At 44.7% G+C, this 18358-nt stretch overlaps 1 protein-coding gene across 1 annotated transcript; it reads left to right on the top strand.

Annotated features, from left to right (window-relative positions):
* The first annotated feature begins 3856 nt into the window (after positions 1-3856).
* Positions 3857-17052, top strand: LOC126044679 (UDP-glucuronosyltransferase 2C1-like). The gene is made up of 7 exons (XM_049814732.1): positions 3857-4651; positions 8692-9343; positions 11280-11428; positions 12745-12876; positions 13296-13383; positions 14140-14359; positions 15604-17052. The coding sequence occupies exons 1-7, from the start codon at positions 3923-3925 to the stop codon at positions 15878-15880; spliced, it is 2247 nt and encodes a 748-aa protein (XP_049670689.1). The 5' UTR covers positions 3857-3922; the 3' UTR covers positions 15881-17052.
* The last annotated feature ends 1306 nt before the right edge of the window (positions 17053-18358 follow it).

The raw sequence follows: 18358 nt of genomic DNA, 5'->3' as shown, positions 1-18358 counted from the left end.
GACAGTTAACTCTATCCCAGCTGAAACCAGGACACCCAGCAGCAAATTAATCCACTAAAATAAATCAGTGGCAAGCCGACCTGGCACGGGGAAAGGCTTGGCATGGGAGCATGAGCAGCAAACACGCATGAGAAGGTGGGAGGGAGACAGCAACTGCCCCTTTCAGGCTGGTGAGCCATTAGACGAGGCCCACCATGTCTATACCCTCAGTATTTGTAGATTTGCATTGGATGGATGCTGGCAAGGCAGGGGTGTGCCGTATCTGCAGGCAGCTTTGGCAAGTCTCTGCTGCTGCACCTCACTGCAGAGCTGGCAAAGACAGGGTGCAGCACCTCTTCTCCACCAAAAATGCACAATTCCTAGCAGGGACACAAAACTTGGCCTGGACCTTCTCTCATTTCTTTTTTTTTTTTTTTTTTTTTTTTTTGGCATTGCAAAGTGGAAACGGCTCCAGTTCAAGCCACCCTCGTGTCTATACACTTACATGCCAAGGTGCCCCTGCAGCATTGCAACAGCAGTGAAGAGGGTTTGTAAAATCTTAAACTGAATCAATAAGAACAAGTGAAATGCTACAAACCTAGCCCGTGGTATTTGTCCTACAGCTGCAAGGTAGAGGTATAAAGATACAATTTAGCTGAGAAAGGTGGTTATGGTAAGGCTATCTCAGCTCATTAACCTTTGCCTGAGTTTCCCTATTACCCCTGGGGATTACATGAAAGTAGGAGTTTTACTGAGCACTTGCACACGTGCCTCTGCAAACTTGCTCAATCCACTCAGTTCTCTGTACTCAGGGATGAGCCAACCTTGATATTTTCCCCATCCAGCCTTCCCCCTGCACGCACCACCCCCCCCCAAAAAAAAAAAAAAAAAGGTAGCCAAGACTTTCAAGTCTCCCTTCAGTCCAGAAGCTGCTTTATTGCAGTAAGTGACAGGAAAACCACAGTCATTCGGGGCTTCTCAGGGCAAAAGCTTCCCTTTTCTACCCTGGCACTGAATTTCTGAGGTGCTGGCTGGCATCAAGGTTTTCTAGAAATAAAGGTGCCATGTACACCATAACCCTCATTCAGCAAAATAGCAAAGAGACCTGTATGTGGAAAACACTACCTTGTATTGCCTAACTTTTGCATAACTCACCTTTGCCTTGGAAAGCCTGTCATTATTTAACAAGGTTGGAGGTTGCATCAGTGTCTGCAGCACTTCTACTTAGTAATGCTAGATGTGTGAAATACAGACACTTAACACCATCTACTTTCTTCAGGCCTGCTTTTCTCTTATTTGTTGGTTTTTGTCCTTTAATCCTCTCAAAATACTTATCTTCTCCACATTAAGAGTAATCTGAGTATCATCTTTAAAAGCTGGCCAGGGAAACATCACAAATTGAACCCTCTGGTTCCCCTACTAATAGCTCTCATTTGCTATGGAGGAATTAGTTACCGAGGGGTTAGAAAGGAAACCCAAGTTCCCAGCTGCCCTAACCCACATGAACATGGCCTTTCAGTAGTTGCTGGAAAAACTTTAAGTTTCTTATAGGACTTTCCCACATAAGCTAAATTAGCCTGAAAAAAGATATTATTGTGAATACAAAGGTCCAAGGAGAGATCGTAGTGAAACTCTTAGCTGTAAGGCCCAATTACTGTTGAAACATGCCGGCCTAATTGCCCTGAATTCGTCGGGTTTAGAAAAAGTCAGGTTGAAGATTATGGACAATATTTAAAAACCATGGAGGTGCATTTTTAGATTCCTATATTTTCAGGTCATTAAAAACTTGCCTAGATCTCCAGAATCAAAGGCCACACACCCAGCCCAGGTAACATGCCAACTTTCAAAAAACGCTGCAAACGAACCACAGGATTTTCTCTTTGTTCCTGTGGACAGTTTATAAACAAGTCTATTTCTTAACAAACCATTTTGTTTTGCCAGCTGAGACCCTAAAGGGAGTGAAAAATCTTTTTAACAGTCAGACACCAGATTTCTGAGCTACAGGATGCACAGTCCTTCTGAGAATCTAGCTCCGTAATAACATTATAATATACCCTAGCATGGGGAAGACCATCCTGACTATTAAATTTCTGGAGCATAACAAAGCAATGAATAATCCCAGAATACATGCCTTTTTGTGATCATCCCATATTGTATTACTTCTTCTTTTTGAAAAGCCCAGTTCAGAGAGTAACTTATTTAAGCTCCTTCTGCCTGATACCCAACCTTGCCAGAGCAGCCCAGGCACCGAGCAGGTGAACAGCAAGAAACAGAAGCAAACCAGTGTAGCAAATTGCACCTTGCAACTCAGAGCACGATGCTTACGTACCTTGGAAGACTTCACTAGGTAAGAGTTTCTTGCTGCATGGCATTCATTCCCCAAATTCTGTTGGATCGAGTGTATCATTATATGCATGGGTTTTAGTTGTCATTTTGGCTCCTGGTGGTTAAGAGCTCCTTCCAGGACACAGCGCCTTACAGTCAAGTGCTGACTTTCCAAGTGAGAGCCACCCCAGAAGATGTGGGTTTTGCTCTGAGAAGCACCTTTAGGGCCCAGGAGGGCCCCAGATCCATGGTTAGACACCTGAGCTGAGCCCACAACGTCTTCGGGTTGGCGGTGATATGCCCTAGACAGTAGCAACGAGCTCCCTGCGTTAAGAGTTGTCCGGGAGCAGTCGGAAACCATCTGTCACATACCAGAACAAACTACGTGTTATTATTGGCATTATCATCACCCAAATGAACGATTTGCTGCCTTCTCTCAGCATGGGAAGCGTCAACGCTTCTAACACCTCACCCTGAAAAAGGATGCCACTTCCAAGTCAGTCACTTAAATGTACCCTGTGGCCTCTCCTTCCTTGGCTTGCCTCTGGCATCGCTATTTCAGGGCAGAAAAACAAGTAATTTGTTTGAGTATCGAAGCTGGCATACCCAGGGGACTGGCTCGCTCGCAGTTTCTTCCTCTGTAAAGATGCACCAGCTTGAATTAATGGCGAAGCCTGGAGAGGCAGCAGCTCTCCACAGGGGCTGGGGCACGACTGCCATTAATTCATATTATTTACCAGCAGGGACAGGGCTGTAGAAGGGTTGAGGAGGCTTAAGGATGACTACGGTAGCATTTGCCACTGCTAGTCCCATCACAGGTGTCCCTCCACCTTGTGTTGCCCGGGGCTGTTGCCCCAAGTCTAGCAATATCTTCAAGTAAGCACTCCCTGTAGCACTGCTGCCTGTCAGCTAAGTAAGCCCCTGTGCTGCTTCTGGAAAGAAAGGTGGAGAAAGGTGGGAAACTCTCAGAATAAGAGAAATATATCTTTAAGTACAGGTAGGTTTGCTGCCATAAGTAATAGAAGCATTACAGTATACAGCTACCACGGCTCAGCTGTTGCAATTGAAAACAGGCATCTTAAAATCAGACGCGGTCGTACATTCTCCAGCAAATCTCGGTATTCTCCAGTATTGGCAGCAGTGCCACTTATTTGCTAATACTTATAGTAAATCTGCCAGCATTTACTGATACAGTAATTACACAGCTAGAGGAGATCCCATTATTTGCTTTTATTTCACGGTAAGGATTCCTTGGAAAAACTACAGAAAGTATAAAAACCCAAAGGATTAAATTCTTCTTGTGCAAAGGGAGTAGTTTGAAGGCAGACACCTTTGACAGCAGCAGGAATTGCTGCCACCCTGCTAACCAGGGAAAGGGGCTCCCTCAAGGGGAAGCTAACAGGGTAGAAGGCAGAAAGGCAAAAGCGAATCACCAGGCATCCTTTTCTGCCTTTTCAGACCTGAGACCAAACGTGGGTTTTAAAGGCCCCCACCTGTGCAACAGCAAACTCTTGCTTTTGCTAGAAGTGCTAGTAAAGAGCCATCAAACACAACATAAAGGTGCAACGCTCCCAACTGGAACGGAAAACTCCCAGGCTATCTAGCCCTTAATCCTGCCATGGCCACGAAAGCCACTGGCTCTAAGAAATACCTCCAGCTGCTCCTTTTGCAGGTCGCTTTTCTAGGGCCCATCTTCTGCGGGAATGTGTTGGTCTGGCCAACGGAAGGCAGCCACTGGCTGAACGTGAAGGTAGTTATACAGGAGCTCATCCAGCGTGGGCACGGCGTTACTGTCCTGGTATCCAATGCTTCCCTCTTCATTAAACTCAGGGCTGAGGCTGCGGAGAAGTTTGAGGTCTACAATGTGCCCTTCAGGAAAGACACCGTTGAGAACCTGATCGAGGATGTAGTGGCACTGTGGCTGAATAACAGGCCAACCACCTTGACCTTCTGGCAGTTTTACAAGGAACTGGGAAAACTGTCCAAAAACTGGCATCAGATGAACAGGCTAATGTGCGATGCAGTGCTAACCAACCGAGAGCTGATGGCCCGTCTGCAGGGATCTAGCTATGACCTGCTGCTGTCAGACCCGGTGACCCTCTGCGGGGACCTCCTGGCTCTCAAGCTGGCCATCCCCTTCATCTACTCGCTGCGCTTCTCCCCGGCCTCCACCGTGGAGAGGCACTGCGGCAAGATGCCAGCCCCGCCGTCCTACGCGCCCGCAGCCCTGTCCGAGCTCACCGACCGCATGTCCTTCGGTGAGAGAATAAAAAACATCGTGTCTTACCATCTGCAAGACTACGTTTTCCAGAGCTACTGGGGAGAATGGGATATCTACTATAGCAAGGTCTTAGGTAAGCCTTCTGCTACTTCATTTCTCATTACACAGCCTCCCGCCTTACAACCTGCACAGCTAGGAACCTGGCAGGGTCGCAAAGTCAAGGTCTGAGAGAGGTCAGCAAGAAGTTTGTCATTATGTCCCTATGTGGAAAAGGGAGTGGGCCACCAGGGTCCATTAGCTGCACCCACTCCCCTGTCAGGGTGCTGTGCTGCTATGCCATTGCATTGAGACGGGGATCAGTGGTCATCCCAATTGATGGATTTGACTGCTGTAATTATTTTTAATGGGGAGGTTGAAACAATTTCCACACCATATAGGGCCCTCAGCAAGGGAGCACAGCTTACACGTTTCCCCCTCCAGTGACAGCTTGCACAGAAAGCAGCAGGAACAGAGCTGGTTTCCTAATCCAGAGCACCATAACAAGGACGGTGGAGCTGGTCAGTTAAGAGCCAAGCCTGCCAGCCTCAGTAGCAATACTGAAATGCATTGCGGCTTTGTAATAGAGACTTCACTTACATCACCAGTCATATAAAGCCAATCCTCTCTCCACAAAACAAGTTTTATTTAAAACACACCCTCCACCCACAAGCAAACAGTGAAAGTGACAAGTTTTCCTTTGCAGGCTTTTCTTCTGGACTGTTTTAAGTGAGTATGTAGAAAAATATGTTTATTGAAGCATTAATCACATGTGATCAACATGCCATTTCTACTAACCTCACACTGAGCTAATGAAAAAGAGCACTTGTAAATCTCTCAGGTGCAATTGGCTGCAAATACCTGCATGCCACAGGACTCCACAAGTACACCGAACTGTTGTCATGTGCAGAGCAGATAAGATATCTCAGCTTGGCTTCTGTCCTGGTTTAACCCCAGCTGGCAACTGGCCACCATACAGCCGCTTGCTCATTCCCTCCCCAGTGGGATCAGGGAGAGAATCAGAAGGGTAAAAGTGAGAAAACTCGTGGGTTGAGATAAGAACAGTTTAATAATTGAAATATAATAACAACAACAACAATAATAATAATATAAAAATTGTAATGAAAAGGAAAATAACAAAAAGAGAAAGAAATAAAACCCAGGAAAAGCAAGGAATGCAAATGAAAAACAATTGCTCCACCAACTGACGCAAGCCCAGCCAGTTCCTGAGCAGTAGCCCCCTGGCCAGCTTTTCAGCTAGTTTATATGCTGAGCATGACATCCCATGGTCTGGAATACCCCTTTGGCCAGTTTGGGTCAGCTGTCCTGGCTGTGTCCCCTCCCAACTTCTTGTGCCCCTCCAGCCTTCTTGCTCGCTGGGCATGAGAAGCTGAAAAATCCTTGACTGAGTCTAAACACTACTTGGCAACAACTGAAAACGTCAGTGCGTTATCAATGTTCTTCTCATACTGACCCCAAAACACAGCACTATACCAGCTACTAGGAAGAAAATTAACTCTATCCCAGCTGAAACCAGGACAAGGACTGACATTATTTCCTAATTGCACATCAGAAGTGTGACCACAAATAAAACTGTTTAACAGATTTTTCTGGTTCAACTTGTAGTGCGTAATAGGCACCTAGTGGCAGGCAGGACAGCCCACACCATCACCTACCAGCTCTGGCCTCCTGCAATGCATGCTCTGGAATAGGCAAGTTCACATGAAGACAGTCTTACTCCAATATTGGAGTCACTTGCCATGTAGTTTCATCCACTTTGAGATGCAAATTTTAGCTGCAGCCCTGGATCACCACCTTAAGTGCATGGATGATCAGTGGCTTTATAAAGCAAAAGGGTGCCCACAAATTCGCTGCACACCCAGCTGTGCCTCAAAGAGCCAGAAGAATGAAAAAGTCACCTCTTCTACCAAACAGGTAACATCGAGACTGTAGTTAGACAGGCAGGAGGACCAGGATGACCAACAGGACATGGTCCTCGCTGGGCTGAGCCCCCCACGTCTGACAACTGTCCCTGGTGCTCCAGAGGAAGCACATCTTCCAGCTTCAGCAAGCTATTTACCACCAGATGGTACCAGCTGGTCCCACTTACCTTTTTCCCCAGGAAAACATGCCATTACCCAGGCCAGGATTTCATGGCAGCTACCTTGGCTCCCAGCCAAGATCAGAGCTTGTTCAGAGCTGCTTGGTTCTTGTCTTTTTTTATTGTTAAATGTGGGGTTTAGTATTTCAGGCTAGATGTGCAATACCTGTTTTATTAGCTGTGTTAGCTTAGCTGTTCTCTACCCTGACTGTGATATGCTTTGGTCTGGAGTGTATCCAGTCCTGAAGGAGGTGCGAAAGGAAGGGGCAAGCATCTCACAGAAAGTGGGCAATGTCCCAGCTCCGGCACTGTATGCGCGCGCTTTCTCTTTCTCCTTGGAAAATCTTCTTCAGGGTTCTTATTATTCTAGTTGCTTTCCTAGAGCTACCTAAAGGCTTTTTCAAGTGATTGAGGTTGAAGCACGATGAAAGACTGCTTGCTCCACTGTCAGTCTAGCAAGGGGAGCTCATGTGGTGGTGCTGAGCTCCTGCAGGAGTGCTCAGGCCCTGTTTACACTCAGTCTGAGCCTCATTCCCCTCTGCTCAGGACAGAGCAGCTGCCTGTTCTTTTCCCTGAACACATCAGTAGCACCAAGCATCGCCACTACATCTGTAGGATACAGTCAAGAGAAGTCAGGTCTCTTGTCTTGGGAGTATCTGTCCTGGACTACATGATATGGATTCACTGATGCCAGTATGCAGCATCTTCCCAAGAGAAGGCAAAGAAGCAGCAAGGTGAGCAAAACCTCTGCTCCTCATCTCCTCCTGTTTCTCTCCCGGGGTGGCCTGATGCTGGAGTCATCTCTACCAGGATTGTGTCCTTCCAGCAGCAGTGCTGTGTGTCCACAGCATCTGGTTATAGAGAAGACAGAACTAGAGCACCCTGTGGGCTAGCTGTCAATCGCTGCAGGACATTTTGCACCTAGTAAATGAAGAGAGAAAAAATGTAACCATCTTTACAGGTAGGTTGGATCTTACAGGACACAGAAGCAAATCTAGGCTGTAGTGAAGTGATAAGATGGTGTTCATCCTGTAGCTGTCAAAAAAATCCCATGGGCTGCTCATGTCCTTTCACTACCCTGAGCTCCTGCTTGGTGCAGGAATGTGTATCATCTTCACCTTGAAGATCTGGTATGGGGGTATGCTGATTTTGGCTGGAACAGAATTAATTTTCTTCATAGTAGCTTGCAAGGGGCTGTATTTTGGATTTGTGATGAAAACAGTGTTGGTAACACAGGGATGCTTTAGTTATCGCTGAGCAGTTCTTACATAGCATCAAGGCTTTTTCTGCTTCTCACACTGCTCCTCCCACCGAGTAGGCTGGGGGTGCACAAGAAGTTGGGAGGGGACTCAGCCGGGACAGCTGACCCCAACTTACCCAAGGGGTATTCCATACCATGTGGTGATGTGCTCAGCAAAAAAAGCTGTGGAGGCGGGAGAGGAGTTTGCCAAGGTTGCTGTTGCTCAGGGACTGGCTGGGCATTGGTTGGCCAGTGGTGAGCAATTGTTCTTTTTGCATTACTTGTTTTTCTTGGCTTTATTTTTGGGTTTTGCTTATTAAGCTGTCTCTACCTCAACCCATGAGTTTTCTAACTTTTGCCCTTCCTTTTCCCCTCCTACTGTGGGGGAGTGAGAGGCTCTGTGGTCTTTTGTTGCCTATCAAGATTAAACCACAACACAGGGAAAGGGCTCCTGGTCCTCACATGCTGCAAAATGCACTTTGTAGTGAGCAGAAACGGGAGTTGCCGTCATTTTGAGATAAGCTGTGGCTCTGCAGGAGACTCCAGAGCGGGATTTGCTGCTTGCCCAGTCCTCCTATGAGCATTGTTTTGTGTTCTGACATGCCCTCTTGCCAGGCTTGGATCTCACTTTTATTGGCTGGCTCTAAAGTGTTTGCACACTGGAGCAGTGAACTGCTTCCAGCTCGGTCAGACTGGAGTTGTACATTGACTACTGAGATGATGGGGCCAAGGTTCCCCTGGCTGCTCTGGGCCTATGCATGCTGCTGGAGTGCTGGCTTTTGTGGGAAGGTGGTGGTCTGGCCCACCGATGCAAGTCACTGGATCAATGTGAAAGTGCTGCTGGAAGAGCTTGTTCTGCGGGGTCATGAAGTGACTGTGCTGGTGCCCTCAAGCAATCTGCTCATCGACTACCAAGACACCTCCTCCCCCTTCACTTTTGAGGTCTTGCAAGTCCCCTTTACCCAGAAAACCCTGCATGCTATCATGGATGACTTCCTCAGTTTCTGGATGAATGAGGTCTCTAATCTCTCTCCCTGGGAGATCATGTGGAGGATGAAAAAGGACCTGGAGGTCTTTACCAATATATCAAAGCAGATCTGTGACACCTTGGTGATGAACCCTCAGCTGATAGCAAAGCTGCAGCAAGCCAAGTTTGATGTTCTGGTTGCTGATCCCCTGTCTGTAGGTGGGGAGCTTGTAGCAGAAATCCTAGCAATCCCTTTTGTCTACAGCTTCCGCTTCTCGGATGGGAATGTGGTAGAGAAGCTGTGCGGTGGGCTCCCGTCCCCACCTTCTTATGTGCCTGCTAGCACAAGGGGACTGACAGACCAGATGTCCTTCGTGGAAAGGCTACAGAACTTCCTCTTTTACTTTTACACGGATCTATTTTTCTTGAAGTTTTGGCAAGATGAATGGGATGGGTACTACAGTAATGTCTTAGGTAAGGCAGCTGTTGAGTGGTTTCTCCTCTTGCATAGGTTGTGCCTTTTGAATGTTTTGGGAGCTCAATGCTGTTCTCTCAAAATACTCTTTCTCAATGGCCAGCAGAGATGGTAATCCTGTTTTGGTCACATGGAGGCTGTGCCTTCCCTTTTAGGTCTGGTCTAATCTAACAGACACCAATGCAGTTTTGCTCTAGTTCCTCTTGAGGATCTTTAGAGCACACAGTTCTAATTTTTGTCAATGACGATACTGTCGATGAGCTCTTGCAGTGAGCCGTATGCCCATTTTAGTGCTTTCAGAGGACAGTCGTTGCCTCTTCATCTTGATGACAGGCAGTTCTACAATTAAGATGGTAGTAGATAAGGCTGGAGGGCAAAATCGTTCCTTAACTAAGTGTAAGGCACTGGAGACAGCTCCATTGATAACGCAGGGATGGAGTTAACCCTGTTGTAACTAGGAATACTGGCTGTCTCTGGACAACTGCAGAGCAAAAAACCACTCTTCATTCACATTGCATGCATCATCTGGAGATATCATCTTGCAACCCTGCATAGTACAGGATGCTAAGTGTGAGTTCATATTCTCGAACAATAAATGCTAAGAACTGCCAACTTTCCCTTTCAACTACCATACAGAGTTTTAAATACTCTCCTTAAACTACATATATACCTGAAATTTTTGTTCCAACCTAGAACTCAGACTTGATTGAAAGGCTGTTAAAGAGACCTTTTAGTTCAATGGACTTTGAATCTTGTACAGAGTTATCTGTGTTTAGGCAGATAACGAGTGAACAGCAAACACAAGGGCATCTATTCTGTTGCCCTCCAATCTCTTCCTGCGTTTCCCAAGAACGCCTCTGTGCTCTGCAAACTAGTCCCTTTTCCCTGGATTGAATTTTTTTAATATCACATAAGACTTAATTACACACCTTTGTATCACTTTACTTGTAATGCAGGCTTAATTTTCACTCCAGTAACTTTGTAACTGACTCATTGCTCTATACTTAAAATAAAATAAAAATTACTGGTGTAGATTGTAACACTGATCAAGTAGTATAAGAAGATGCCCTACAAATAATTTTTATCTTGCTGCTTATTTACTTGATTCCTGCTTGCATTAGGCTGGCTTTGGATAATCATTTATTTACCAACACTTCTAACCCTTTTACTCCCCAGTTCCATTTTGTGGGGAAAATACTGCAAAGACAACTTCCAACATGTACCTGAGAATATATACTGTTCCAAATGGGAAGCTATAAAATTTTTATCCATTGGATTTTTTTTCTATAGATGGATTTCTAGAGACACTGGATGTTGCATAAAATGACGTTCAAAGCATCTATGGATTTGGCCAAATTTTCCCAATATGTGTCAGAAGGAGCTGACCAAGTCCTCAAGAGAACTAGGGATAGCTGTACCTGTCTTTTATTGTAGTCTGAGCAGCCACTGACTGAGTCACCATTTGAAAAATGCCACAGAACTTTAAAAACGTTCCTCCTCCCTGACTGGTGATCATCACTTTGCGATTAATTTATTTTTTATTTGGAACTAAATTTTCTGTGATTGTTCTCTTCCCCAAAGTGTACTTTTATTACAAGCACAGGTAATGAAGTCTTTCAGTGGTACAAGAATTGTACTTCTTTATCACAGAAACTAAATGCTTCCCACTTACTCCTGTACTGCTCTAAATTCATCCTGAAGGTTCAAAATCCCTTTAAAGATCGTATTGCCTTGTTCGTGGCAACCCGCCAAGGCCAAACACAGGACAGGGCAAGGAATACATCTGGATTTGTCGGTACTTTCCTTTCATGCATGATTTGATAGACTACACTGACTGGGAGTGCCAAAAGACAAAGGTAAGGCTTCTATTTTGCAATCTACAGCAAACAAGCCCACTCCCGTGCCTGTTGTAAACCTCTTGTACCTTGTCCATAGGAAAGCCCACAACCCTGTGTGAGACAATGGGGAAAGCAGAGATATGGTTAATCAGAACATACTGGGATTTTGAATTTCCACGGCCTTTCCTGCCCAATTTTGAGTTTGTTGGAGGACTTCATTGCCAGCCTGCAAAGCCATTACCAAAGGTATCCCAACTTTGTTCTGCCATTGGTTGGTTGTTTGCCCAGCAGAACAAAAACTGTTTCTCTCCCTGATCAACCATGCAAGCCATGTCCTGAGAAAGCTCATTCTAAAAGAAGATGCTCTGCTGCCAGTGGGGAACATGGAGCTATTTAGCAATCCGTCTGTACTTATGCAAACTGAGGGGTGAGTTTACAACCTGCTGTCTTAGAAGAGGATAGCTGAGATCAGCAGCAGGGAATACAGTGTTTTGTTTCAGGAAAAATAGGTGCTACCTCAGAGTAGTTAAGTGTAATTTAATTCTAAGATGCAGACTTGGAGCCGATGGTAACACTGAAATACCTGATGCAAAAAAGCACTGTGATGGGACAAATTCTTTAGACAAAATGGAGTCAAGACTTGCAGAAAGAGACAACTGATGGACACTTTTTCTATCGTTGCTTAGTTTAAGACGTCTTAAAGGGAGTAAAATACTCAGCATCTCCAGCCTATGCTCTGCTATGACTGGCAATATTCAGGTGGAATTTGAAACTCCCAGATACTAATGACAGCAACACAACAAGCCCTGGTCTAGATTATCACTCCTGTAGGAGCTTAGAGGAGGTAGGGTATTTTCAATGTAAATTGTCTACTTAAAAGAAACTGTCTAACTCTCTTCCCACTCCCCTGTAGCAGGGGTTGAGTTGGGGGAAATGGATAACCATTCTCTTTTGGATGCTATTGCTCCATTTCACATGATACTAACTAAAAAAAAAGGAACAGGAAGACCTATTAGTCTGATTTGTAGAAAATCTGTTTAGCAACACGTGCTGTATTGCAAGAAAGAGAGAACTGGCTGACTAACAAAGTGAGAGCAGCAACTTGATGAATCTCTAACCAGGATGCTGAAAAACCCTGACAGTTTTCAGCACTGTCCCTTCCTGCAGAGCTATGAAATGCAAAGTACTTGTTCAGGGAAAATCCAGAACCTTGACAGACTATGCTATGGAGGGTGTCACAGGGTATAGTCCTCTAACATCAGTGCCAGGATCCATTCTTGATGCTTGTGCTCTGAAAGAAATGTGTCCCCAAACTGCTTGGCTTGCTTTCAAAAAGACAAAGCTTCTGTCACCTTTCCCAGCTTGTCCTGCTCCTTCTTGGGGAGAAACTGTCTATTTTGCACAGGGCCAGGTCTATCTTTGTAATGCCCTTCTGTCAGTGGAGGTGCTCGTACACCACAATCACCTCCTTGATAAGCTAAAAAGGTTATGCTCTCTGTTCACAGAAATCTATGTAATCTGTAGTGCATAATTACTCTTAGTATGTTTTCTGCCTCACCTAGGAAATGGAAGAATTTGTTCAGAGCTCAGGGAAACATGGCATCGTGGTATTCTCTCTCGGGTCGATGGTCTACAACCTAACTGATGAAAAAAGTAATGTGATTGCCAGAGCCCTCAGCCAGCTTCCACAAAAGGTGAATTTCCTTTCCAGTCTAAAACAATTTGTCTTGGTTTTTTGTCACTCCTGTTGCCTTCAGTGAGCCTTTCGCATTTGGACTGGCCTGTTTTTTATCTGCATTTCTGCTGGATGTGCCACAGCTGGGAAGCTGTGCTCTGCAGAGAGGCAGACTGCTGAGTCACCTCATGGGGAGTTCTGGTGTTTCCCCTTCTCTGCATCAAATGACATGGAGGTGTGTCCATAGGCCAAAATATAAAAAACACTCTATGTGATTTTTATAATAAGCACCTAATAACTAATCAAAGAGCTAAACTGGAGCAAAAGCTATTTGAATTACTGGGAAAAGGTACATGGGTTTGAGATAAAGCCCTAGATTACATCTAACAATACAGAAGGGTATGTCACATGCACTACGTTTATCTTCCTTTGTTCAAGGTCCTCTGGCGGTACAAAGGAAAAAAACCAGAAACTTTGGGCTCCAACACCAGGCTTTATGACTGGATACCCCAAAATGACCTGCTTGGTGAGACTGATTCTATCTGGGATGCATTGTACCCTTGGAAAAACTGTTTCCTTCTTTGTTTTTTCCACTAAAATGGCTTATTCAGGCAAAAGAACCACATAACACTTGTGGCTACAATTAGTTTTGCAGCTTAAGCAGCAGAGGTCTGCTCTTGGGGCCTTAAATTTCCTAGCCTGCTTTTGACTTTAAGGTGAGTGGCTGTACAAGAACCATGGAAGATACAACCAGGCTTTGAAGGGAGTAGGGAGCAGTGGCTCAAGAAGGCAGCAACTTGAGCTTGGCTATAAAGATGGATCTCTAAAGCAAACGTCTCTGTCTTACAGAGCTCAGTGGCAATTGTCTGGAAAGGCTAAGAACCACGTCTAGGCAGGAGTAAATATCAAAGTAGACGTGTACTCTGGAGCTGGATTTGGCCTCTGCAGTTAATCTCCAGGGCTCATTCTTCAAAATGCTTGACCTAAGCAAGGCTGCAGCAGAGGGCTGTTGTGAACATGATACCACGTAAAAACTAGCACTACACAACAGCAGAAGGGCTGAAGTCTGGGGTAGTCTGGAGGAAAATGCTGATTCATATATTGCATTAAAATAAACATGAATGTGTGAAAGCAAAGCATGCAAGCTCTGACGCTGATCCAGAGGTCAGGGCTTTTCCCTTCTCTAGCCATGCACTTGCCTGGGTAGTTTGCAGTGCTCACATCCCCAGTGACCAGAGTCTGCCGCAGCTGCTGCTACACATGCCTCTCCTTCCCTATTCAGGCCACCCCATGACAAAGGCCTTTATTACTCACGGTGGGACCAATGGGATCTATGAAGCTATCTACCACGGGATCCCAATGGTTGGGATTCCCCTGTTTGCCGACCAGCACGACAACATTGCTCACATGAGGGCAAAGGGAGCTGCAGTTGAGCTGGATTTCAGCACACTGAAGACGCAGGACCTAGTCGATGCATTGAACACAGTCATTAACAATTCCACGTGAGTTTTGTTCTTGCCTTACAGTAAGATGAGGTTATTAAAATTTTGGGCTGTTGATGTGAGAAATTCTGCTGGCTCTTCTGGGAACCAAAAATACTGAGTAGCTGGAGTTTGGGTTTCAGATTAAAACCACCTTTCATTTCTAAGAATGAGCATTTCTCAGAAAGGAGAAATCAGTAATTTGATTTTCCATATATTACATTTTATGATCCCTTTGAGAAAAATAGTTCTTGGAAAGCCCAGAGCAGCTCCTGAGACAGTTTTCTGCTCTCTCTCTCTCCCTTGTTCTCTGCTAGTAGAAATCCTCTGGAGGCTCTGGGCAACAATTCAACTTCTGTCTTACTGTACCTATCAGTCAGGAATTACAGGCTAATGAAGCCTGGCAGCTGGACTCCCTTGCTAAGGATAAGGCCATTGACAAATGGATTGGACAAAAGGCAGGAGTCCTCAGTCTTTGGCAGCAACTCCTGTCAAGTGTGAAGGACAGGTATCCCTTCAGGGAAGAACTTGCAAATTCCCAAAGAAAATGGACCAACATTGATGGAGGTATCCTGTATCTGAGGGAATTGGCCATGGTGGAGGTGATCTGTAACAACCTGGATGATGACAAGGCATCCAAAGACCCAGATGAAATCCAGTGCACGCAGCCTCCCTGCCAACCTCCCTCCTAGTTTTATTGCCGAGCATGATGTCATATGGTATGGGATACCCCTCTCGTCAGTTGGGGTCAGCTGTCCTGGCTGTGTCCCCTCCCAACTTCTTGTGCACCTCCAGCCTACTGGTTGGCAGGGTGGTGTGAGAAGCAGAAAAGGCCTTGAGCTATGTAAGCACTGCTCAGCTATAACAAAAACATCCCTGTATTATCAACACTGTCTTCAGCACAAATCCAAAACATAACCCCATACTAGCTTATGTGAAGAAAATTAACTCTATCCCAGTCAAAACCAGCACACTATATTAAACTGGAACAGAAAATGCTGCAAATGTTTCCATGTTGCTTTTTTAAAAGGAGTATCTGGAATAATTTTGAATAACTTTTCTTTGCAAAAGATTGGCTTTCTCTATTACTGTTCATAACCCAATTTTATGCAGATAGGAGTAAACTGGGCCAGTTTCAAATATATTCACATAACACTGATGAAGGTAAAAGCAGGGCTGTCTACCTTCCTCAGGAGGATGGCCACGTGCTGAATGGGTTGTTTCAGCAATCAGTGACAAATCTTGGTTTCTTCTTTATTCCCCAGCTATAAGGAAAATGCTCTAAGGTTATCCAAGATACACCATGACCAGCCAGTTAAGCCGCTGGACAGAGCTGTCTTCTGGATTGAATTTATCATGCGTCACAAAGGAGCAAAGCACTTGAGACCAGCTGCTCACCATCTCACCTGGTACCAGTACCACTGCCTGGATGTTCTGGCATTCTTGTTCACCAGTACAGCCATTGCTATCTTCGCTGTTGTCAAGTGCTGCTTATTTTGCTGTAGGACATGTAGCAGGATTGCAAAGAGGAAGAAAGAATAGACATCCTGTTCCCATCAGCAGTTTTTCTTCTCCTAGGCTGATTCAGCAAGGCATTTATGCACATTCTTTGGTGAATAAAATTATTAGGATATGCTTTAAGCTGGGCATATCATGAACCACCCTGCTGAACTGGGTCATACTAAAAAGCTGTTGTGTGGCAGAGCTGCTTGCTTAGCCAGCAAATTCCTTCTGGCCTAAATAACATTGAATTATAGTTGCTTTATCCCTTGGGACCCTGTTAGCTGATCACACATGGTCCCTAGAACAGTAATTGCTGCTCTAACTTTTCAAATTAATTTTGGTATATTTCATAAATTCAGCCTTCCCATGTGTGTGGTACTGTGGGTCCCTCAATCTGCAACTTGTCTCCTTACCTTAACTCTGTCCTCTCCTATAATGTCACCCAGGCTTTATGATTCACAATCAAAATGCCTCTCCTGTCAGAATAGCTCTCTCCAGATTGACAGCGAAGCTAAGACCACAGGCTCCACAGGTGCCCATCTGAATGGCCAAGATCATAAAAACCTTGGAGCTGCAAGTGGCTGGTAAAGCCTGTATCATCACATTTTTATAAATGCACTGACTGCTTGGGGGCTGAGGGGAGACCAGAGTCCTAAAACCAGCAGAGAAATTAGTTTTCTGAGAACCATTTATTTTCCATTCAGTCTGGAGTCCTGTTGCACAGGCCATCACTCTAACCGCAACCACTGTAAGGGTGTGAACACCACCTCTGTCAGAAACTTGCCCATCTTAACCCTCAAATGCCTCTGAGCCATGCTAACTGATAAACACAGGAAAACCTTTAGTGACAGCACTTGCAAAGAAGTAACATTACATGTGGGAACAGTGCAATAGTCACTTGCCTTGTCTGAAAAGTTGGAGGGAAAATAATGCTGCTCTTGGCTCAGATAAGAGTGGTAGCAAACACAGCACTCCTGAAATTGTTCAAGGTGCACTTACTGATGAAAGCCTACTAAACAGATGCTAGGTTCATGCCTCCTGTTCTAGGTAAGGTTATTCCACTGCTGTGCCCACTTACTCAAGAAAGAACCTGCCCCAATTTTAACTAATATTTGCTGTATTCTGGATGCTGCAGAATTGTTTTCAAACAGAACAAGCTGAGAAAACATGTTATATTTGTTTATATAATAAAATTCCCTACACTACATTAACTTTTTTATTAGCATCGTCAATGGTTTCAGTGTCTGCTTAAGTCTCTTCATACTACAACATTTACAAAAGCTCAAGTGAATTGTTTCCAAATTAAAAAGGGATTAAAACAAGACTAGTGCTTCTCATGGTAACTTCTGGTACGCTGTTCCTATGGTCATGATGGGATCATATGCAGGAATATGCATATTGAAATATGCGTAGTGAACAGAAAGCAGAACAGCAGGCCCCAGATCTTAGACCACCACTACAGGCCCCAGATCTGAAAGGTGTTGCTATACCTGTTCATAGAGCTGGGTCCCTAGGCACAGCTCCACCAAGCTTGATCACTAACAGCCCCCATCATCCAGCTTCTGCAAGTGGAAGATTTGGTGAGATGTCAGTTTGGTTGCCACAAGGCCAGCAAGCCTCCTAGCATACTGCATGGACACTGGTCAGATAGGCCTAACACAGGAAACAGGATAGCTGGGAAAAGTTGGACAGAGAAAGTGCTCTGCAGTAACTTTAAGGAGGTGCTTCTTTTCTGTAACATCTTCAGAGAAATTTGGCTTCACTCGTATTGAATTTAAGAAGTAAAAAAGAAAACCAACCAAAATCAAAACCCCCTCTTCTTTCCAGAATCTGTATATAAACCAGGGAAAGATATCAAAGAATAAAGGTGTTCTATGATGCATTTCTCCAATTAAGACACAGTACATGTACTTAATTTGATAGACTGATCTAATCCTACTGCTAATCGGTGTACCTCTCGGTGCATAATAAACTGTTTTGAGGAACCCAAACCTATGTTCAACTTCATGTAGTGTTTAAAAAATGCCAACATACTTGCATGTTGGAGGTCAAACTTTTTGCTTAGCACAAGTAGATGTTTACTATAGCTGTGTAGAGTAAAACATACAGAGGCCAAATTCTTATCAGATCTAAACCCCACGTTTCCACAACTGCCACACCATGTCCAATCCTGTATTGCAGTTTATAAAAACAGGTACAGCACTCAGCACTGTGGAGTCAGAGGTCTTTAAAGCACATGCTACAATCTGGTTTTGTTACATGAGAAGACACTGAAGAAAGGCTATGAAGAAGTCCATCGAGCAGTGCTACTCATACAAGTTTTGAGAACTAGGAAATTGCTGGAGAAACTGAACAACTTCCACCACAAGTTTTACTTCCCTTTTTTCACAGTTTTACCATGGGCATTTAGATTCAAATATTTCCTAATTAAGAGAAATAACAAGTGATGCAGTAATCACTACAAAGAAGACATGGGGACAGTCTGGATCTTGCAGGATTAACACACTCCTGAGAGAC

The sequence above is a fragment of the Accipiter gentilis genome, chromosome 12 (assembly GCF_929443795.1).
Source record: "Accipiter gentilis chromosome 12, bAccGen1.1, whole genome shotgun sequence".
In the NCBI taxonomy this organism is placed as follows: Eukaryota; Metazoa; Chordata; class Aves; order Accipitriformes; family Accipitridae; genus Astur; species Astur gentilis.
This window is presented reverse-complemented; position numbering and strand designations above follow the sequence as displayed.